The 24,255-nt window shown below is 41.9% G+C and overlaps 1 protein-coding gene across 1 annotated transcript in view; it reads left to right on the plus strand.

The window, feature by feature from the left end:
* LOC134436335 (cytochrome P450 2K1-like) overlaps positions 1 to 23,098 on the plus strand; it is a 57,856-nt gene extending 34,758 nt beyond the window's left edge. Inside the window, exons 2-8 of the mRNA XM_063185495.1 lie at positions 14,281 to 14,435; positions 15,001 to 15,156; positions 16,053 to 16,232; positions 18,125 to 18,266; positions 18,996 to 19,180; positions 20,921 to 21,062; positions 22,278 to 23,098. Coding sequence (XP_063041565.1) covers positions 14,316 to 14,435; positions 15,001 to 15,156; positions 16,053 to 16,232; positions 18,125 to 18,266; positions 18,996 to 19,180; positions 20,921 to 21,062; positions 22,278 to 22,465 — 1,113 coding nt within the window. The 5' untranslated portion in view covers positions 14,281 to 14,315 and the 3' untranslated portion in view covers positions 22,466 to 23,098. The remainder of the gene's footprint in view (positions 1 to 14,280; positions 14,436 to 15,000; positions 15,157 to 16,052; positions 16,233 to 18,124; positions 18,267 to 18,995; positions 19,181 to 20,920; positions 21,063 to 22,277) is intronic.
* The last annotated feature ends 1,157 nt before the right edge of the window (positions 23,099 to 24,255 follow it).

Consider the following 24,255-nt stretch of genomic DNA (forward strand, 5'->3'; position numbering starts at 1 on the left):
TTTGTTCCTTTTGCCTCTTGCTGCTGATTTGACCACCATAGCACCGCCACCACCTATTAATGCGTCTTAATGGCCTACGTTAAATGCAAACCAAAGGTGGCTTTCTCACTCTCCCTGTATCAATAGCCAGCAATGGCTCGAGCTGCTTTGGCGCTTAGCCTACTTCTTGCTCCGATCACATCCCGAACTCTTTGGCCGTCAGAGTGTAATTACATTCGGGAAGGTAGAGCTATGCCTGTGTGTGTGCGTGCGTGCTTTTATGCGCGGTCTGGGAGACCGAGATGCACCTGATCCACAGTCGCAATTGCAAGAAAATCTAAATTATTTGAAAGCCCGGTCACCTCTCACGAGTGCATCGCATAGCCTAGTCAAAGCATTTCTTCTAATTTCACACATTGCACACTGCCCATGCTGAAGAGACAAACTGTCAAGGCAGCGCGATTTGCTCTTGAGCCCTCACCTCCACATCAGGTGCGCGTTTCACTTCCGCAAGAAGAACATTAATAGTGTCAAAGTGAGATGTTAAAGAAAAAAAAGTTAAATCTAGCCATCCTTGTTTAGGCTAGATAAAACATGAGGAAGTTATTCAGATGTGATTCGCCATTCCTCACCCTAAAATTGATTAGAACGCAGGAAATAGCATCTAAAAAACAGATTTTTTTTTCACAGCACCCCCTGGTCAAAACCAGTTCCTGCGTCCCTGGCTTCGCTACTGTGCTGAACATGTAAAACGTACCTTGTGAAAGGCGCTGCTTGTCGAGCAGGGAAATATTGAAGCTACGGTGGGGAAACTCTCTCCACTTTGTAGTTTACAGTAGTAACAACTCGGACATTGGTATTGAAATGGAAGTTTTTATTATCATTATTATTATTATTATTATTAGGCCTATTATTATTATTATTATTATTTTCACTTAACACGTAAAAAAAATAGTGAAGGCAATTTGTCTTGGTGACAGTGGAGTTAAAAGGCATCCCATGCAGCCGCAGAGGTAGATTCTTGCGGCTTCTCATAGGTATCCACTGATATCGATAGCACATAATAGTGCAGACAACCGCCCTTGATGTAGGCTACTCTGACTGTTCTCATGATGGTTGTTCATCTACCAATTTGAAATATATATTTTTTTATCTGTAGGGGGAGGGCCATGGGAAAACAAAATTGAAGTGGGGGGAGGGCCATGGGGAAAAAATTTGAGGTGGAGGGGGGGGCCATGATTTTTTTTTTTGACCGGACTTCCAGCGCACCAGCCCTCCCCCCCCGGTAAATAACGTACAGTCCCTTACCAAGAACTCGTTTCGTTTGGCTGCTATAAAGAAACGGAAAAGCGGTGAGAAAGAAAAACACATTTTCCGAAAAACGGAGGCTACTTTCCGACTGCCTGTCCTTGCTTGGAACTATGTTCTTGTGCCGTGGGGGCTTAGAGCCAGAGGGGCGTAACTCATTTTGGTCAAAAATGCCCCTCTGGCTCCTAAGGCCTCGATGACACCTGGGACTCTTCATAGACATGTTTTTGCATCTCTCTCATCTCTTTGCATGTTAATTGTGCCATCACCGTAACAAGTTTACAAGGTGCACGGCTCACAGCTGTATATGCATACAAAAAAAGAAAAACATTTCACGATGTAAATGTGGAAATAATCAAATTAGGCTACATAGGCTATGGCACCATGGTAGCCTAATCAATATAACAAGTGAAAAAAAAACAAATCGGTCAGTTTGTCGAAGAGGACACAAAAGATATGCACCATAATACACAGTATGCATTACACAGTGCTTTTGAATGATATGAAGGACAAATATTGACGGCACAAATGTCTCTTCCCTCAATAACGCCACGTCATATCACTCAAGCAACTTTATCTTCATTAGCTAATGTGGCCACAAGGGGCGATATTGTACGCTGACACGCTGAGACATTCGGTTACAACTCAATTCAAACCAGCATAGCCTTAGAAAGGGTTAGGCCTAATACTATAATAGGCTATAGATAGCCTACCACACACTTAGAAAAGAAGGTTCCATATGGAACCTAAAAAGGTTATATCCTTTGTTACAAATAAGACACCCTAAATGGTTCCACATGGAACCTTTTTAAAAGGTTCTTTGTAAAGAACCATTGAAGGTTTACATGTGAAGCACATTGAGTTGCACCTGTGTATGAAATGCGCTATATAAATAAACTTGCCTTGCCTTGCCTTGCCAAGGTGCCATTTATGTATGTGGCAATGGTTCCATATAGAACCATTTACTATTATTATTTTGCATTATTATTATTATTATTATTTGTAGTATTATTGTTTTTCATTATTATTACATCTATTAATAATATTAATTAGTATTATTATTACATTATGATATATTTCAATTATGACAGCACAACAAGTCAAATACCACTCGTTTATTATATATAAAGTTAATGTTAAATACATAGAGCTCAAGTATAAAAAAAAAACACTTACGTTTAAACACAGTCAAAATGTTAATGATCTAAACGCCTCACCAATCACACACTTAAGACACTTACATCCCCATTTCCCACACCTTTTTCATGAGCAAATTGAAGCAGAGTATCAACAACCAAACAGTTATATTTCTATTTAAAACACATCACCTATAATATAAAATGTCAATATTTAAGATCAATATTCAGACATCTACATTCCTATTTATATAAAAGATCAATAATATAAATAGTTTTTTATAAAACAAACCCACAAGAAATCACATACACACACACACACACACACACACACACACACACACACACACACACACTTAATATTTGAAATGATCGTGCAAATGTCATTACTGCAACATTTTTTCCACCCTTAACACGGGTAGAGAATGCTTGGCCACAGCTAGATTTAACCGCCTCTCAAAAAAATTTAAGGTATGTTTCTTTGGGATACTGGATATAAATAAACAAGTCCGACAGGCGGACAACAGATGCGTCCGTCTATGCCCGTTCTGAACCTTTTTTGCCCAAACGCCCCCTTGGCCTCCTCATAACCTGTCAAGGCAATTTATCAATAAGCCTACCATGTACTGTATAAGCCTGGATTTGAAAAAGTACCATAGGATTTCAACAGTGTTGGGCAATTTACTGAAAAACTGTAATGCATTGCTGATTACATGTTACTGTCTTTTCAAAATAATCCCTTACACTACATTTAGCAATGTGGGGACCTAAGGCGAATTTAGCTTAGGGGGGCCATCGGTCCATCCCATATCACATTTTTTTTTTAACATAAAATCTCTATTTTTGTTAGGCTTTTTTTTTTTTTTAATCACATTTTTTTTTTTTTTTTTTTTTTTTTAATTACAAACATAAAAAAACAGGCAAACATTACAACCCTTTCTGGACAGATTTCAATGAATAGGCTATTTGCAATTTTGCATAGGCCTACATTAAATAAACTAAAATGTGAAATTCTCTTTTCACTTTAATATGAGAGCAGTGACGTCCCCCCCTCACTGAAGTGTTATTTCATGTGTGAGCATGATGCTGTCACCTATTTGAAGTGACGTTGATGTTGGATTTCATGGAATACTTTTAAATGCCGCTTTGGGAAGAAAACAGAGTAGGCGACAGGTGAACTGTATTTCTGTCAAAACAGTGGTTTGCAGGCGTTTGCGTTTTCACGTGGATATTGTCTTCGTGGACCGTAACAGACAAACCGTAAGTTCCATAAACTAATCAATGAGACATTGGCTACGTGTACATGATGTTTTTAAGTCCGATTTAATAAATGCGATTTAAATAGATCGGATTAAGAGTTATTTTGCGATGTGTATACATGGCACTTTCACTTAAATGCGATTAAACGTCTGGGGAAAATAAAGCATTGCGATTGGACTGAGGACGCACGTGCTGAGCGAGCCAAATAAGGCACGGGGGCGTGGTTCAATGCCACCGAGATGCAGGTCATCTTCCCCACGAAAATCGTTGCCTCAGGCGGACTGAAATCACAACATTTCCCCCTTTCTCCCTGGATCATTTACAATGCTACATTAGCTACCCTGTTAGCATCGAAAAACGAGTGGTCAAATGGTAATGTGGAGTAACTTTGTTGTGCTTCATTACTTCGTGGGGCACTTTTACATCAATATATGGAAGCCACAACATTTATAGTCGCTTAGGGACTTTAAATTAAGCAAAACTTTCATGTGAAAATCAACAGGAAGTGCCGCCATGTTTTTCTCACTGGCAAAGAGCACGGTTGGTTTGCACGCATGAGCTCCAGGCCAAAACTGAGCGACTGCCACCTTGTGGACACAAGAGGGAATCACAGGAGGGAATCACAATTCAGAAACGCATCACGGGAGGGAAACGCATCACGGGAGGGCGGACGGACGGACGGACGGACGGACACCAAAGCCTCTTATAGAGATGCGTGGGACGCATCTAAAAATATAATGAAAAAATGCACAACAGCCCCAAAGTGGCATCAATGTCTGGGGAGGGTGGGATGATGCATTCCCCATCCATCTTGATGGAAACCATATCGGCTGTCAGTGGAGAGTCTTCGAAGCACATCATAATAGTTGGTGTTGGCGCCAGTGGTTCCTGAAAAAGAAAACATAACAATGAATAATGATAAAAACTGTGTTTTAACGCTCTTTCCCTGCTCTACAAAACACAAAAGCAACATGGAACACAACATTTATCCAAACAAGAATTATGAGATATTAAAATGTTAAACATTTAATATCTACAATGCTAGACTAGCCAGATGATAAACTTTTTTTGTAAAACTCACTTATGACACCATCTAAAGCAAATTTGGTTATTTTGGTCTCAAAAGATATGAACAGACCAAGGATATGAATTACTGGAACCATGTTGTGTGGTCTGAAGAGACCAAGATAATTAAATTTGCTTTAGATGGTGTCAAGCATATAATAATAAATATAATTTGTAATACATTTGTAGGCCTACATCACAACTCCGGGAGCCACCCAAGACCCATCCACTAACCACTTTTAGGTCCCGACTCACCAGTTAAGAAACAGTTAACAGGTTTACAGTTAATGTTAAGAAACAAAAAGTTGAATTGCTTACTTCATTGAAGCAGAACAAATATTTTGCGTTCTCCTTCATTAAGGTCGGGAGGAGCAGTACAGCCGTATTGGTCCGCATACCTGGAAATAATTAAATATGACAAAAGTAATTAGACATGACTTGGCATTTCATCAGCTAGGCTTTTTACAAATGAAAACTTTAATTGGAATATAAAGCATAACTTCCTTGTGATATGACTCGATCAGGCGGCAATATGGCTGCTTTCAGGGGGCCCTTGGAAGCCCCCACAATCTTCTCCGCTGCTTCCTCGATGAATGTGCCGAAGAGGGAGTCCAGGTCGTGACCAAACCGCAGTCGCATTTCGTGAAGTAGCTGGAAAGAGAAGAAGGCTTTTTTGTATTTCCAGCTGTCCAGCTGTTTTGTACTGACAATCAGCGCTCTTAATTAACACCAGCCAACCGGCCAAATGCTGGTAAAAATTTCGTTTGGCTGGTGGAATAACATAAGCCTCTTTGGCCCATTAGTGAGTATGTGTTTGGCAAGTACAATCAGTATCTACAAGTCATTTTAGCTGGTGAGGGAAAAAGTTAATTTAGAGCCCAGACAATCCAAGTAATGGGAGCTTACCAGTGGTGGGTGTTTTAGGAAGGGGAACTGCTGGAAGAAGTCTGATGCAGAGGAAGATTTATACAGCGGTGTTCTGGTGTGTAGCGTCCTCTCCATCCTCCGCTCAATGTTAGTGAAGTTTGGCCTGATCTTCTTAAGCTCTGCATCAATGGCCTTCAAATAATCTTGTATCTGACAATAGATGGGTTAACTCATTGTCTTCGACAGTAAGGCCTAATTTTTCTAAATGAAATTTAATGATGCTTGCATATTATTCCTGGAAAAAATTTAGAATAAATTACAATGGTGTCTTGTGTCAATTTTGGGAGAAGATGCTTTTCTTGGAGGTTCAGAATGAATAGTGCCACATGCTTTTGTAACCCAGACAATAGTGTCTCTAAACTATGTCTAGGCAGAGGTTCTTCCACATTATGTTCGTCTATATTTGGGTCATCCTCAGAGTCGTCTTCATTTTCGGAATCTATTTGGTCTTGAGGTTTGGCTTGCAGGTACTGCCGATGGAGTCTGTATACATGCATCCTCAGTGCTCCTACACTTTTGTAGCTTTTTCTGCATCCATCAATAATACATTTTGCTCGAAAATCAGGTTGGTGTTGGTGCGTGAGCTGTAGATGGCTAAGATATTTTGGTATGGTGAACTTGACAACATTGCATAAACCACATCGAGAAAAAAACGCTCCATCATTACAAAAAGTTGGGTGTGTTACCGATAAAGATGTCTTTGGCTTCACTTAACCCATTCAGCTCCAGCCAACGACATACTTCAAAGGTGGACCAGCCAAAGGTGGTATCGGCCATATTTCCTGGAAAACAAACACACAGAGACACACACAAACACAAACACACACACACACACACACACACACACACACACACACATACACCACACACACACACACACACACACATACACCACACATTTGTGAAAGTAGGCCTACTCAAAATCCTGAATCTACTCACAGCACTAGGTGCAGCATTTACAGACCTCATTTTGTTATTTTGTGTCACCACCTGGGGGCTATAAGTTGGTTCAGAAGTAAACCAGGTTAATTTAAGTGGTAGGCTACCTAAATCATCTAATGGAAGAGACCGGAGCCCTCCGTTTCTTAAGAACATAAGGACTCCAGGGACTTATACTACAAAGCTGGTTTAGGATAAGTTAGGTTAAGTGAAGAGGTAAATTGTCTAATAGAAGAGCTTTTCTCAAGAAAATGAGGACTCCTGGCTCTTCTATTAGATGATTAACCTCTTAACTTAACCTTAACTTACCCTGAACCAGCTTTGTAGTATAGGCCCCAGGCTCTTCTATTAGATGAATTACCTCTTAACTTAAGCTGGTTTATTCCTGAATCAGCTTTGCAGTATAGGCCCATGTTCTCAAACTGGCATCGCCAATAATATCAAATTATTATCTTGGTATTTTTGGGCATCCACTTTCAAATGCTACATTCACTGAGACCACTGATAATAAATAACAAGACTTGTTTATTAGCGCAACAGCAGTAGCCTACAGGGTAAGACCACTCGACTAATAGCAAGATAGGCCACGCAAACGCAGCTACGATATTCCCGTCCATAAAAGCAGGTCTGCTCCTGTACACATCATTTAAAAGAGTTGTCTCCCTTACGAATTGATCTTTTTTCGAAAGGCGAATAGGCCTACCAGTAAGTGCCCCTGTCGTGCCAAAAAGCGAGTGCCTGCCAGAACACGAGTTCCCTCATTGAAACCAATGACATTTTTTGAGAGAAAATTATAAAAAATTTTGCAGAATGAATTACATGATTTATGAATAAAAATATGCTTATGAAACATTACTCGTCCTCCACTTAATATGAGCTATTTGAATGAAACTGTAACATTTGTTATGACAATTCTTCGATTCTTTTATGGAAATAATACTGAAATTGTAACCAGTTCTTTGTAATACTTCCAGAAGGAATGTAGATGCTTTATTGATAGGCTTTCCATCTTAAATTGTGTCGGATTTATCTGCAAAAATGGGTAAAAACTATCTGAAAAATTGGTAATCGGTTTCCATTGGTTTCAATGAGGGCACTCGTGTTCTGGCAGGCACTCGCTTTTCGGCACGACACCCCCACTGATTAGTCTGGGAAGAAGCCAGTGTCTCCGTAAAGGCACTGCCAATACAACGTTCACAGTCACACAGTAAAGCTGCATTTGTTGGTGGCTTTGTAAACATGGAATATAATATGTAACTATTCGTGACCCATTTAATGCCAGGCTGCATCTGATTTCTCAAGAACAAGCGTTTCAAACACTGTATCATTGTTTCAAAGGTAAACTTGCTAGCCAATGGGCCTGTCATCGCCACTCTAAAGTCAAGATTTGGCTACGGTAGTTTGTGGCAACTTGGCCTTTGCACCCTCTAAAACATATACACCACGAAAACAAATGATACACAATATGTATGATACTCCCTGTTGTAATCACAAATGTTGACTTTGATCTGTATCCTTTTTAAAATGCTAGCGAACAAGATTTCGTATCAAAATATAGCCTAGGCCTAATGCTGCCACCTGTTGATCGATATGGGATAGGTATTGCAATTCAGTAGCCTACTTGAGTAGAATAGAGAAACTTTATTAATGAGTTCTGGAAATAGCCTTAAAAAACTAAAAATCTTACACAGTGTACCTTTAAGGTTTATCTCAGTCCCCCCACACCTTTGTTTGAATCTGTGATGTTCGGTATTTCTCAAAACCTAGTGCGCACACTTCTAAGTGTATCAGCCTAACTAGTCGCGCCCAGAGATTGGATACTCTTTGGTGAACTACGGAGTAGGCTATCCAATCACTGGGTGTGACTAATAAAGAGTATCCAATCACGGCCGTGAATAATTAGGCTGAATACACTTGGAAGTGTGCGCACTAAGTTTTGAGAAATGCCAGTTAGCTGACCTGCGAGCTTAGTCCTAGCCCATGGCAGAAGAAGACATCATTGGTTAGGCTACTTGCAAGCAAGCACCGTAGGCCATAGAAAACGTGGAATTTGAAAGTGAGTCGGAAAATAGGCTACGTTTCTCGGACAATTTGTTTTTCTTTCTGAACGCTTTTCCGTTTCTTTCTCTTTTTTTAGCAGCTAAAGGAGTTCTTGGTAAATAGCCTACAACGGGATTTGACCAAACTGTTTTACGACCTAGGCCGCCTACTAGCCTAAACTGGAGTTTCCTTAACCCTGGCTCGCGCTTATATTATATAGGCTACGATATAGATGCAGGGGTGCAGGGGTGCTTGGTAAATAAAACAGAGTAAACTAGGTCGCTCTGATTGGAGGTGAAACTGTTGCAGTAATTGATTGAATGACTCAGGGGGTGCCAAAAAAAACAGCACACAGTACAGTAGGTTGTAGATAAAGCAGGCAGGTAGAAGTAGCCCACAACTGAACATTGATCACACTGTTGATAAATAATCAATGCATGCCAAACAGATGAATCTCTGGGGGGATTAGCCAACAAATCCACAGCCTGGCCATGTGTGACCACATTGCATCATACTCCAATATGTCACCTTTGCCACCCCTAACTAACTCACCAATTAACCAGTGCGTTAACCAGTTAACCAGCCGCCGCCGCGTAAGGTCTTTCGTGTTAACGCGATAACTTTTGAACGGATGTTTGGATTTGTCCCAGATTTGGTGTGTGAATGCTCTAGGGCAGGTTCATGAACTGATTCGAGTTTGGAGGTCAACAATTTCAAGATGGCCGAATTCAAGATGGCAGAATTTTTGTTTGGCCCATTACTTCTGACCGGGTGGATGGATTTGTCCCAGATTTGGTGTGTGAATGCTCTAGGGTGGGTTCATGAACTGATTAGAGTTTGGAGGTTAACACTTTCAAGATGGCCGAATTCAAGATGGCCGAATTTTTGTTTGGTCCATAACTTCTGACCGGGTGGATGGATTTGTCCCAGATTTGGTGTGTGAATGTTCTAGGGTAGGTTCATGAACTGATTCGAGTTTGGAGGTCAACAATTTCAAGATGGCCGAATTCAAGATGGCAGAATTTTTGTTTGGCCCATTACTTCTGACCGGGTGGATGGATTTGTCCCAGATTTGGTGTGTGAATGCTGCAGGGTAGGTTCATGAACTGATTCGAGTTTGGAGGTCAACACTTTCAAAATGGTGGAATTTTTATTTGGCCCATAACTTCTGACTGGGTGGATTGATTTGCCCGGTAACTCCTTAATTTAATGGTTCACCATTTCAGTGAATCTACCATATCAGGTAGGCCTACAGTGTAATAACCAGTGTAACCATATTTAATACCATGTAATACTAGTGTAATACCAGTGTAAAAATAGGCAATACCAGGTACAGTCAGGGCTCTAAATTAACACACGCCAACACGCCAAACACGGGTGAAAATTCATTTTGGCTAGTAGAAAAAAATACCTACCCGCCAATTTGGCTAGTAGCGCCCGAGTACAGTAACTTCTGAACGGTAAACCGCTGCTCTGATGAACGTTATACGGCGAGATTTCCTACATTACCCATGGACACTAGCGTCACGAGGTATCCTCCCACCGTGGGCTTTCCAGTGCATCGAGCTTCAACCATAGCCTTTCTACCTATAGCCGTCCCACAGGCTATTCGCCCCATTATACAAAATTTGGCCGCAGTTCAATGGATTTGCATTAGGGGCGCTGTTCAGACAGAGCAGATTGGGGTTCCCCTATTGGGCTGGGGCTAATGGCCCACAATAAGTCCTCCCTAGCAACTGAAACCTGGACATATTACGGTCGTCTCTGACTGCAAATTAAACATTAAAATTTAAAACACAGTAACCTAGGAGTTATATCCGTCTAGTTTCTTACAGCTTCGACATTTGTGAGTCAGTCTTCACTAGCTTCTAGCTAAGGAAATGACGACATCCAATTGGTGAATGGGGAACTAAACCGGATGCTAACGTCGGCGAGACGTAGCCTAGCCACAAGCTAACTGACAAACGTGAGGCCAACAACTCGGCCGATCGTGATGTACGCCACAAATAGACCAATCGACCTCATATTTAGACACTACAATGTTGATTTCTGCCTTCGATTTTCATCAGTTAAGAAATCTAGCGTCGGATTAACACATTTTTAAGGTAGTAAAAGCGAGTTGTCGCCATGTTTGTTTTCCAGAATCACCCGGGTACAGAGCTCACGTGCAGCATTCTGGGTAATTGAGTTTCACGTTATTCATGCACAAAATGCGTGTTTTTAAAAAAATGCAATGATTTTAAAAAATCAAACCAAATGCCATTTGGAAGGGCAATTTACACTTCCTTTAGGAAAAATAAAATGAAAACCGGTGACCTTCCATATCGGACACATCAGTTGCGTCTATTGTGGAGCTTCATAGGACCCCCATTCATTCTGACGGCTCTCCTCTGCTTGAACATCGCCGCCCCGTGGACAGTACCACCCGGAAGAAGCTGCCAGTTTGGCCTCTCCTCTATAAATCCTCTCTGCTTCAACTCCATGCTGTTGCGCGCGCCAGGATTGAAAACATTTCAGACGACCAGCCTTCTGTCAGCTAAACTGCGCTCACACTATTCTGACAGGCAGCTCTCCTCCTATGCTCTCGTCGCTTTCGCTACAACCTTTTTAACGTCACTACTGCTATTATTACTATATGAACCTTGCTGTAACAGGCTGCATTTTTTAAGCAGCGAGACCCTGACCGTTTCAATAACAGGACTTACGCAGATTATGCATAGCGCTACTTCTGTTGTGTAGACGTTTTGTGCGAGTGATGAGAATGTGGCGGGGGTTAGAGCAAGGTTCTCTGTGTTGGTGAATGCTAGTAGTAATTGTAAATAGTGACGTTAAAAATGAGTGGTTGTGGAACGAAATAGCGACCAGGGCAGAGGAGGAGAGCCGACTGTCAGAGTAGTGTGACCGTAGCTGTCAGTTCAGTTGTCTTCTAAAATGTTCAGAGTCCTGGCGCAACTAAGTTGGAAAGCCCACGCCATCGAAGAGAAAAAAAAGCAACCAACGACGAAGCTGTGGAAGTAAAAAAGGAAGCGAAGATTCCCGGGATATTATTTACTTTTAATTAAACTAGGCTTCTTGTCATTTTGTTGCGCATGGTAGAGAAGAGCTCCTCCTCTCTCCTCTCCTTTTCCTCCCACCTCTTCTCCTTCCTTGGGGTGTGCGTATGTGAGGTTTTGTAGTGTTTGGCTGTGTGCTTGGTTACTGTAGGCCTATGTTAAAGGTCTGTTATGTGAGTGGCTTGTGTGATGTGATTCAGCTGCTTTCAGAGGAATTGAACAAAAACTAATCAAATGAATTAGGCCTAAGTAACGAAAGTAAAAAATAAAGCAGATGTTAAAAAATAATGAAAAAATATATAGCCATAATATGCTTATTATGTAGGCATATAGTAGCCTATGCAGGCCTATAGTGTATCTGTGTTGTAGAAACAGTTGGACAAAATGACCATTTAATTAGAAAAAAAGCTAGCCTAATGCATAGTTTATTTTGGCGAGATAAAAAAAAGGCTAGTTGGACTTCTGATTGGCTGGTAAGAAAAAATGTCCACTAGCCAAATTGGCTGGTGATGGAAAAAGTTAATTTAGAGCCCTGTGTACAGTGTAATAACCAGTGTAACAATATGTAATACCATGTAATACTAGTGTAATACCAGTGTACAAATATGCAATACCATGTAATACCACTTACACACAAATAGCCTACATGATATAAGTACAAAATTGGTACATGGTGTCACACTGGTATGACGTGGTATTAAATATTGTTACACTGGTTATTACACTGTACCTAATGTGGTATATCCACTGTAATAGTGAACCATTAAAACAGTGTTACCATTTGCCCCATATTTTCACAATAGTCATTTAGTTTTAAGCCCATGCACGTCATTGATCTATGTATAGATATTAAATATATTTATTTTATATTTTGTATTTATCATAAACGTTCATGAAAAGGTGGACGGGAGTGGTAGGAATGATTGGGGACTGGAAGCGTCGTGTTTCGGGGATATACCTTAAGCAGTCGAAGGCGACTGCACAGGCAGTCTAGTTTTGACAGGCGTTTGTAATGGACAAAAAAACTAAAATGGAAACCAAACTAACTTCTAGCGCACTCTACACTGATACTGATGATTGTAGTCTGGTGTGGTTTACGTCACTATTAGACACAACCTGAGCACAAGGTTGGATGGCTCTGTCAGTGTACTGACGTGACGTAGCATAAGCTCATATACCATTTAGCTGTTTGGATAAATTGATTCCAGCATTGTTGGTACAGTATGAAGCTCAAGTAAGACTGTAACATACTAGCCAGCCAGTGTCTTCGCCTCTTCTCTCTCCATTCCTGGCTTATACCTGGGAGGTGTGAGTCATTCTGTACTAGCTTGTCATAAGCAGCCTGTTGTCAAATGTCTTTTTGTGTTTTCTTTTTTTTCTGCCCAGCTTTGCCTGGGAAATCTAGGCCACTCTGTCAGACTCCCCCTTTTGTTTAAGACCCCATTTCAGCATAGTGATGCAGACCGAATGTTCCCAAATCATCTTGGTACCAGCGACATCCTGGAGCCCACCCCTCAGACAAACAGATGCCCACAACATATGGAGATGTGGACAGTAGATTTGTAGATCTTTTTTCTTTATTGATTCTTTTGTTTTACTTTATTTATGATAGGACAGTGAAGGTGGTGAAGGGAAGCAAGTGGGGAGAGAGAGATGGGGAAGGGTCGACCCAGGCCGGGAATCGAACCCGGGTCAGGCGCATGGTAGACGAGTGCCCTACCGTTTGACCATGTTGGCTACCATTTGACCACCATTTGACCTGCGTTCATATCTTACGGGCCCTTTCCTCAAATGGGCGCTATCAGAACTGTGAAACTTGGGGGAGAGTGTTTCTGCATGACATTTTTTAAATTAGCAAAAAAGAGTGAGATTTTTGTACATTGTTTTTCTTTCCAATATTTTTTTGCCACTTCGATACAGTGGGTCATATCTTATGGATGCTTTCCCTCCACCTAAGATGGCAATGGTGGGAGAATGATGGCTGTGTCATGGTTGCAGCTCGGATAGCTTAATTGGCATACCTGCTCACAGACTTCTATCATCTCTCTGTTGTGTTCGTTTGGACCTGGAAACTCGCTCAACTATTTTCAGTGTTCTTACCCCGCAGATATTACTGACTAATCCATTCTAATTCTTCCTGTACTCTCTCTCTCTCTCTCTCTCTCTCTCTCTCTCTCTCTCTCTCTCTCTCTCTCTCTCTCTCTCTCTCTCTCTCTCTCTCTCTTCTCTCTCTCTCTCTCTCTCTCTTCTCTCTCTCTTCTCTCTCTCTCTCTCTCTCTCTCTCTCTCGACTCTTGTGTCTCTTGTGTTACTTGATTTTTAAAAAGCTGGTACTTTTTGCCTATTAGCCTACTTGTTGTGTTCTTTGCGTCCCATGTCTGATCATGTTAGGTTATTTCTCCCTTGCTTCTTCAAATCCTTGTATGTCTAGTGCATCATGTGATTTGACAAGTTCATTCATTCATTCATTCATTCATTCATTCATTCATTCATTCATTCATTCTGACCCTTTCACTTTCATTTCCTCCTCTGAATTTGTATTTCTACTCGGCCTTATCATTGCTATTCACACAGGGATAATATTTTCTAATGGAGAATGCTGGAAGGAGATGAGGCGATTTGCGCTCTCCAAGCTGAGGGACTTTGGAATAGGCAAGAAGGCAATTGAACAGAAGATCCAGGAAGAGACCCAGCACCTTGTCGAGGTCTTTCAACAACACAATGGTAAGGTCTATTCATTGAGTAAATTCATTCGTGTTAATGTACTGTATGTGCACGTTAGCAGGTGTCAGCAAGTCAGCTAGATCAGAAATGGAGATCAAGGAATCCTTAATGTTTTTTTATGTGCAAACTGATAAATGCTGAATATAAGATGCACCCACTACACTTAACAAGACTTTTTTTGTACTTATATGCCTCACCTTTGGGTAAGCCACATTGTAACATAGGATATTTCCCCAACATTAGCTCCACAGCTAACTGTTGTATGTTTGTCACGTCACATGTAATAATCCAAACATTACACACCCCAGGAAAGAAGGTCACTTGCGCTCTAGCTTTCTTGTTGCTCACAGTCTGGGACTGTATTCAGTTGGGATTAAGCTGGTCCAGTTCACAGGAGACTGGGCAAGGACGACCGGAGCACACAGGATACGTTTTTCTGTTTTTTATTGTGGTGCAAGCATGACTGACCCCAGTTTGAGGTGCAACAAAACAGTTGCGGCTCCTGAAAATTACAACTATTTCATTTGAGTGAGTGTTTTTTTTCTGATTGGCGTATTATATACATGTGCCGCATTTGACACATCCAGGCCAGTGAGCTACGCTGTCTCCAACATCATCTGCTCCATCGTCTATGGCCAACGCTTTGACTACGCAGACCCACAGTTCAAGGCGCAGGTCAACAGAATCAATGACATCGTTTCAGTCGCGGGCTATGCCTCAATGCAGGTGGACTATCTTGGTTTCTTTAATCAAGCACCAAATTGTACACATAGTAAGTTTACATAGTAAGTTTAAGTTTTGCAAACTGTTAGGAGCGTGGTTGGCAGGATTGACAGTAGTGTCCTGTTCCCTAGATTTAATACATATAGGAGGTGGGATTTCAGCATCTGGTGCAAAGATGGCACCAATTTTTGAAACTGGGCATGAGTAGGTAGATTTAAGGCAGTTACTAGGTATGCTAAAATGGCAGACCATTGCAATCCAAATTAAGCTTCATTTCAGCTCTGTGAAGGTCTATTGGTCTATCACGGGTGCTTGGTCCATTTATTATACAATCTTTGGTTGCAATGAATTTAGCTGATGTTTTGATACACAGTGACCTGCAGGGCTTTAAGAAGCTAGCAGAAGTGTACAGTAACACAGAGCAACAAAAAGACACAATACAGTTCCATTACCCAAGGCTTCACATCTGGAGGGAGCACAGCTGGAGAGATGTGTACCCTTGAGGATGTAGTATCCTGGAGCAAGGACACACACACACACACACACACACACACACACACACACACACACACACACACACACACACACACACACACACACACACACACACACACACACACACGTAGACACCAGCAGGGGGCGCAAAGCGGAAGCGCTGCAGCAGAGTTGTGAAGAAGAGGAAGAGCTCCATCCGGGCCAAACCCTCGCCCAGACACACCCGACGCCCTGAGGCACACACACACACACACACACACACACACACACACACACACACACACACACACACACACACACACACACACACACACACACACACACACACACACACACACACACGACACTGTGTTTCACAACTCATTGTTTGTTTGTTTGTTTGTTTGTTTTCGTTATCCTCACAGATCTACAACATATGTCCTTGGTTGCGTCCCGTCCTCTGGTACTGGAGGGTCCTCATGAATAAAGTGAACCAGGGCTTTGACAATATACGTCAATACTCCAGGAGGATGAAAGAGACTCTCAACCATGAGCAGTGCAGAGGCTTCATTGATGCTTTCCTGAGTCGTATGATCAGTGTGGAGGTGTGTGTGTGTGAGGGGGCGGGGGGGACTTACGCCGGGTCAGTACGCAGCTCCCAATGGGCCACGTTGCCCATACAGTACACAGTAAAATGTGCAGTGCCAATTCAACACTTAAAGTGTTCACCCTACACTGTGAGAGTTGGAATCAACTCCCTTGGTGTTGAATTAACACCACAAAATGTACAGTGTACATGACACAGATGCATCAGATTCAGCGACCTATGCCACAGCACCACAGAAATGACGTATTATGTAAGTGGCCGTCTTGGGTTAGTGCTCGGGCAATTTGATTTGCAGCCCGAGGTTCCTCTGTGATTTAGGTTGGTGACAGACAAAAGCTCTACTCCAAACCATTATTTATTTACAAAAGAATGAAAAAGAGCCCCACGTCGTCAATCAGTTACGGTTTAGTTAGGGTTGCAAAAAAGGGGTATTTTGTTCTTATCTGATCTTCATCCTTCTCTCATCTACATTTCAGAAGCCCTTGAGTCAGACAAGGTTGAAACCATTTTATTTTTAACATCAGAGACTAAGGTGCAATATTGCACCCAGGTATTTGCACCCAAGTATTAGTCTCCTTAATGCTTCATAATTTGTTTATTTTACGTAAAGTACTTTCTGAAACCTCTTACGCTTTTATATATCCAGACAAGGTTCTCCTTGACTTTTACTGTAAGTTACGAATCAATTGACATCTGCTCACTTTCTTTGAAACTAGCAGCTACACAGAGTCCAAGCTCTTGAATAGGGCTGTCACAATATTCAATAAGTCAATATATCGTACAATAAGTTTTCACAAGCACGATAACTTTTTTGCCACAATAAGTTATTGCATGCTTCTTTGTTTGCCTTGTCACTCTCTCTTAGACTGAATAACGATAGGCACATTTCACTCAGCGCAATGGTGCTCAAACGTTGGTCTACTTTTTTATTTTCAGTCTGTCTACCTTGTCTATCTCTCTATCTACCCATGCTGCGACGCTTTCAAAATGAGAAAGGGTGTTTTTGCATTTTTGTCCCATTGTCATTATATTTTTTTGAAAATGACAGAGAAAACAATATTATCGTTTATCGCAATAATTTCTTGGCCAATTTATCTTCCAGCAAAATCTATTCTTGTGACAGCCCTACTCTTTAATTTTCAACAGCAAGTTGTCAAATCTGTCTACCTCCTATCTTGCTTTGCAAATTTGTTTTTCAATGTTTTTGGACAACTTGCCTTACTTACGATAGCTAGTTATTTCCTTCCATATTGGTCCATATTATACAGATATTTTACAGATAAAGGCCAGTATTCAGCCCGACAGGGAACCGGCTGGTACATGTTCCCACACCTAATCTCAAACCTGCAAAGCAAAATCGAAAAATACTTCGAAAAATGCTATCGGACTATCGAAAAAAGCGAACTGTGGTGACAACGTGGACATCAACAGGTTCATCTGGGTAACCGTTCAGAGCCCAGTATGAAGGTGGGTGGTTTGCAAGCAAGCACTTCCGTTCAGAACATAACTGGTGTGGCAATGGGCGCCAGCGCCATTCTGGTCAGGCTGAAAACCAAACCTTCAGCCCCTATATGCTGAAGGTTCTCTAGCCTAGTGTTTCTCAATGGGGGCTCTCTTGAGTAGGAGATAGGTGAGACAGGATCGCTCAGTTGCAAAGGAGAAGTAGGCTATTTTAGTTTTTAATACTAAGGAGAGGCATCAGCAGGCTTGTGATGAAATCAAAGGGAAAGGCAATCAGAAGGCATATATTTAAAAAAGGTTGAGAACCACTGCTCTAGCTGCTGTTATGAGTTCATTCACACCTTGGCTTCAAAGACTGCACTGCATACTCTTACTGAAGGCTATTATGAATGTAAACTGCTGTGCATATAATATCATGTCTGTCTCCAGGCTCTGGGCCAGAAGGACTCCCAGTTCCATGAAGATAACCTGGTGTACTGTGTGGACAACCTGTTTGCGGCGGGCACTGACACCACGGGAGCAACCATGTGCTGGGCCCTGCTGCTTATGGCCAAGTACCCTCTCGTACAAGGTCAGATGGAAATGCAACATAATAGAATGTACTTATTTGGCTCCAGATCGTGTGTAGGCAGAGACAACAGCATGGTGACACGGGACGTATGGGCAAATATCATTCAACTGTATGTGAGTCAATGATGTTTTAGTAGTAGTTGTTTGTACATGTCAGGATGGTGCAACCAAAGCTAATGCCACCATTGTATGGATTTTGGTTTTTAGTGTAGAAGCATATTCATTGCGGTACACTAATTACTAATTAGTTTATGGGCATTGTACCACCTGACGCCTGAGCCCCCAAAAAATTTAATTGACGCACGTACCGCATTTCATCATATAATGTCCGGGATTACTAATAACAAAAACAAGAGTTTGTTACCAGCCTACAAGTAGGGGCAGGGTACAATTTGAAGTAGTCTTTTAATACAAAAGAGTGGCTTGTATTTTATTTTCATTTTATGGTTTAGACCACGCATGGGTGCCGCTGGGGGGGGAAAGATGTTACAAATTCTAAGGGCCCAAGCACTGACAAGGGCCCTTAAGAGGCCCCAAAAGCATTAACAGGGGCCCTTAAGAGGGCCCAAAATTTGAATCTTTCATAGGGCCCAAAATTTCTGGTGGCGCCCCTGAGACCACGTAACTAAAAGAGGCAGGCTACTACATAATAGGGACTGACAAATCAATTGAGGAATTACGGGTAGTGTATGTGTTGCTGTAGTGTTTTATTTTTATTATTTGTCTGCAGCACGAGTGCATGAGGAGCTGGACAGGGTGATCGGAGCCCGGATGGCTGCGGCCGAGGACAGGAGGAGTCTGCCCTACACGGACGCCGTGATCCACGAGATCCAGAGGGTGGCCAACATCCTCCCCATGAGCATCCCGCACGTCACCAGCTGCGACGTCACCTTCCAGGGATACTTCATTGAAAAGGTCTGTCTGACTGTGTGGCCTCTGTGTGTGTGGGCATGAAAGGGGTTTAAGATTAACCCTTTGTGAAAGTTGTATGCTGTTCTTATAACACCTAATACAAATCTGAGGACTTTTCATATTTCATTCATGACAGGTGTCGCATTACCCCTTATGGTACTTAAAGGGGCTCCAGTTATTAAAAGTTTAATTCATCACGGTCCCAGGTCACCCGATACATATGCGAGTCATCAGTAAGTTAGCGATGGCTCTCGCGACCACTGTCCGCTGTCAGAAAACCCCACATGCAACTTTTGACACCGCGGTCCGAACGAGTGTCGTGGGAAACACTTTTCATTTGAAAACATTGCTTTACGTACCGTATTCTGATTTGTATCAACTGCTGGCATTCCGTGATGGAAAAACAGTCGCACAGCGAGTTTATTTTAACAGCATTTTTTCAATAAGGTGTAGATTTTGAGACAGGCATGCCACGGGCACCGTGCAAATGACGTCAGCCTACCTTGTGCCCCTTTAAGGTTTGTAAAGTCAGCCCTGTCCATGGCCATGGCTCATGGCCCGAGGTTGTACTCTTGATCCTCCCGTCTCTCTCTCTCTCTCTCTTGTTACTTTCCTGTCACAAACTTTCCTGTCACAAACTGTCCTGTCCAATAAGGGCGAGAAAAGCCCATAAATAAATAAACTAATAAAAAATCAGCCCTGTTTAGTAGTGCCATTTACATTGCAATGAAAGCAAGAGCAACAGCCATAATTCTGGGGAAGAAATCATGGAAAAGCTGATCTACTTACTCTGTTTGGCAAAGGAACACTGGAATCTTGGCCAAGAACAACAAGCCTATACTCGTATTATATAGCTCTAGTGTCAACACCAATGCAATCATTGTACTTGGTTAGTACTTGTTCTTGGGTAGCATTTAACACCTCATAAAACATTCTCTTAAAGGGCAACTCCTGCCAATTTCAATGTACTCACACTACCCTTGATTTGTCAGTACCCGGTGACGCCGCCGTTTTTGGCCCAGAACTTTCCGAGATATGAGCTATTCTAATGGGGGCAACTTTTGTTTACATTTTTAAAAAGTGAAACATAGGCCTACTCCAAATATTTTCCCAAAAGGTATCGCTGTTTGCTAGCTGTCTGCTGATGTTGCATAACCTTTTGGATGTTTTTGGGAATAAATAATAATGTTTTTTTAAAATGTAAACAAAAGTTGCCCCCATTAGAATAGCTCATAATTCGGAAAGGGCTGAGCCAAAAAATGCGGCGTCACCGGGTACTGACAAGTCAAGGGTAGCGTGAGCTATACAACAGCACATTGAAATTGGCAGGAGTTGCCCTTTAATGTTGATTTAGTTGGCTAAGTGGGCTTATAATAGACTGATGTAACCAAAGTGAAATGCAGTTTTCACTTGCCTCCCTCCCTGTCGCTCTCCTACAAAAATGCATGAATCTATTGGTGCATAAATACCTATACAACAAAGGACACAGTTTTTCAGAGTAAGGTCAAACAAGTTCAGTTTTTGAAGCGAAGCAGGAAAAATGACTACAAGTTTCCATTAAAAACAGTGAGGTGTACATTTATGTCCATGTCTCTGGATGGTACTTTTCCTGCTTCAAATACATTGAATAAAAGGTGTCTGACATCATGACATCATGTGGGGAAAAGGGGCTAATCAGTGCAGCATCCAGGAAGTCATTAGTTGCAGGAGTGCTGTCTTGTTAACACTGTGTGTCCTCTGTAGGGCACGTCAGTGATCCCTCTGCTGACGTCAGTGCTGAGGGATGAGGAGGAGTGGGAGAGACCTCGCTCCTTTTACCCAGAACACTTCCTGGACGACAAGGGCCAGTTTGTCAAGCGGGATGCCTTCTTGCCCTTCTCTGCAGGTATTTTTGGAACAGCTGTTGCTTTGCAGAATTTTGTCTGGTTGTTGTTAGGAGATCCGTCTCAGAGATGAAGCTTGGTCACCAAAAGATCCGAGGCATAAAGGTTCTTGGAGCTGGCTTCAATCTGGTTGTTTACATTACAAAATGCCATGTTGTATGCCCAAACTGAGAGTTCACAGTACTGATTGCAATAGTGTATGTATATTATATTTTTTAGTTGTGTGCATTGACTCTATGCCACCATGTGGAACAGACAAGAAAAGCCAGACTGACTTGAACTCAAAATTCAGAATCACAGGCAGATTGGACAGGCCTGGGCTACCTAGAAAGGTTAAACTTCTCCAACAATCTCATGAGTGTACTGTATGGTGCAGCAAGTATCAACACAATCTCGTATCACCAGACCATTTGTTTTCTGATTTTAAAATGTTCATGTTGATCTGTCAATGCTGTTTGATTGACATTGATCCTGGGCAAACAGCTTTGACATGCCAAAGATCATTTCATGTAAGATTCTGTAATAATAATTGACAAAAAGGATCATGTCATCCCTCTTCTTTTGCATAACGTAACACGGTCTTAGTTATGTGTAAGATTTTGTAATAATTTTAATTAATTAATTAATTAATTTTAATTTTAAGAATTGTGTAAAAGGTGGTGGCCTACGGTGCAGGAGCAGCTGTGTCCTAATGAATAGGGAGGCTCAGATACCACCCAAACCTCTTCGTACATCCAACTACCTAGCTGAAGTGCAAGGCACCCAACCCCACAAACCTCCAGGGACTGTAACCAATACCCTGTACCTAAAATACTAGCTGAATGTCACTCTGGACAAAATAGTCAGCTATGTGTAATGTAATGTAACCCCTCTCCTTGTTTCCTTTTGTCCCATTGTAAAGAATTTATGTCAAAGTTAAGTTTAGACTTCAAGATCCACCAATAGTGGCAAGAGTGTATGGAGTAGTAATTATCAGTATGGTGTATGGTGCAGTAATGATGCATTTGCTTGTGGACATGGTGATTCAATAGATAATAACAAGACAATGCTTTTGTGCATGCGCGTGTGTGCGTGCATGCGTGCGAGCATACGTTGGGTGTGTGTAATATAAGGTAACATAACACCCTTCTCCTCTTCTTTGCTTTCTCCTTCTCGTGTGTGTGTGTGTGTGTGTGTGTGTGTCTGTGTGTGTGTCTGTGTGTGTGTGTGTGCCTCAGGGCGTCGGGTGTGTCTGGGCGAGGGTTTGGCCCGGATGGAGCTCTTCCTCTTCTTCACAACTCTGCTGCAGCGCTTCCGCTTTGCGCCCCCTGCTGGTGTCTCCGAGGAGCAGCTGGACCTCACACCAGCCGTGGGCTTCACCCTCCATCCGTCTCCACACAAACTACGTGCAATCCTGAGGTCCTGAGGATCACACACTATTGTATTGTACACACACAGCACACACATACACACACAGAGCACATACACGCACAGTACAGTACACACATGAAGAAGCGTAGGTTTACATTTACTGTGACCATGAAAACTGTGAGTGTGAGACTATGACTGGTGCTGTTTAAGTTTTGAAGAAGAGGATGCCACATAAGCCTTGTGAACTTTTTCAAATGAAAGCTTCATGTGCCGTCTTTGCTGAGAGGAACCGCCAGAAGTTGTTTATTCAAGAGGACTGATTTAGAAAGGCTGATATGGCACGTTTTTATACAATGAGAAATGAATAACATTGAGCTCGATGGATTTGGATTCTATTTGTATTCAAGTGTCTATTGCAGGCACTGTATCACCCAAGAAAGATGTAGAGGACATCACATGCACATCAAATAGCCTACTGTACATGTTATGCATGTGTGGGTGTCTGTGATGGATGCACGTGCTGTACAGTATGCATAGTGTGAAATATTTGAAGGTGTAGTATATGAAACTAGGGATGCAAACGATTAATCGATTAATCGACTTTAATCGATCAGTGCGTTAATAAGAGACCCAGGTGAAATGGGTATGTGAAGAGTGTGTGTGAAGAGGGGTGTGAATAGTGGGAATATTTAAATCTCCTTTGGATTAAAGAATTGAAATACAATTAATTTAAATGTGTTTTTTTAATTTCAATATTTAATTACAATTTTTAGATGTAGTAGGTTTTTTTCGAGAAACATTAACATTTTGGGGGGGAAACGCCGCTTATCAATTAATCGTAAGTCGATCGATAAGGCTATCAACTAATGATAAATGAATTAATCGATAATTTGCATCCCTATATGAAACAGTTTGGGATAAAAAAGCATCTAGTAAAAAATGTTTTAAAACACTACTTGTTGACCTGACTAATCAGTCAAAACACAGAGCAGTGTTGATTTGTTTGGATTGTCCTGCACCTTGCATATTGTTGGATGTACACACTTTTATTTCGTTGATTAAATAAAGTATCTACCTGGATTTCTATACTACTACTGCGGCTACGTCTGTATTGCTCTTCATAACAGGAATCACATCACAATGCGATCACAGTTAAAAAAAATAACAGAAAAGCAAAATTGTATCAACATTGCATTAACCAAGAAGCAGTAACTCCTCAGTGTATTGTAGCACTAGTTATCTGGCGTCACGTGCAGGCAGGCATGAGGAGGAGGAGGGGGAGTGGCTTAGGAGTCAGATGTGGCCCGCATCTCTGCGGAGAGAGAGAGAGAGAGAGAGAGAGAGAGAGAGAGAGAGAGAGAGAGAGAGAGAGAGGGGGAGAGACTCACCTCACAGGAAACGTGTGTGCAGCCCAGGAGATGTCACTTCCTCGATGGTCCAACCTTTCACACTCTCGCACGCCTACGCCACATTGTCATGACAACAGAGGAGAGCAGAGGAGCTGTGTGCGTGAGCGTGTGTGTGTGTGTTTGTTTGTAAAAGGAGGGCAAATTATTTTGGGGGTTTGATAAAAGGGAAAACTATGGCACCTCGAGATAAATGTGCAAACAGACAGTATATGGAGAAGGACATGAATGCCGAACAGCTGGCCAGGTATAGTACACCTGAAGATGACCAAACAGTAGTGCGTCTCAGAAGTGCTGTGCGATGTGACCAGTGGCGACACATGAGGTAGAGGAATCGTGTTCTTGCGCTGAAGTTGGGATCTGCATCTTCTTGTATGTGTATGTGTCTCTTAAGCGCGAGAAGCGAACTGTGGGTGGAACACGAGCGAGAGAGAGAGGA

The sequence above is a fragment of the Engraulis encrasicolus genome, chromosome 20 (genome assembly GCF_034702125.1).
Source record: "Engraulis encrasicolus isolate BLACKSEA-1 chromosome 20, IST_EnEncr_1.0, whole genome shotgun sequence".
NCBI classification, from domain to species: Eukaryota; Metazoa; Chordata; class Actinopteri; order Clupeiformes; family Engraulidae; genus Engraulis; species Engraulis encrasicolus.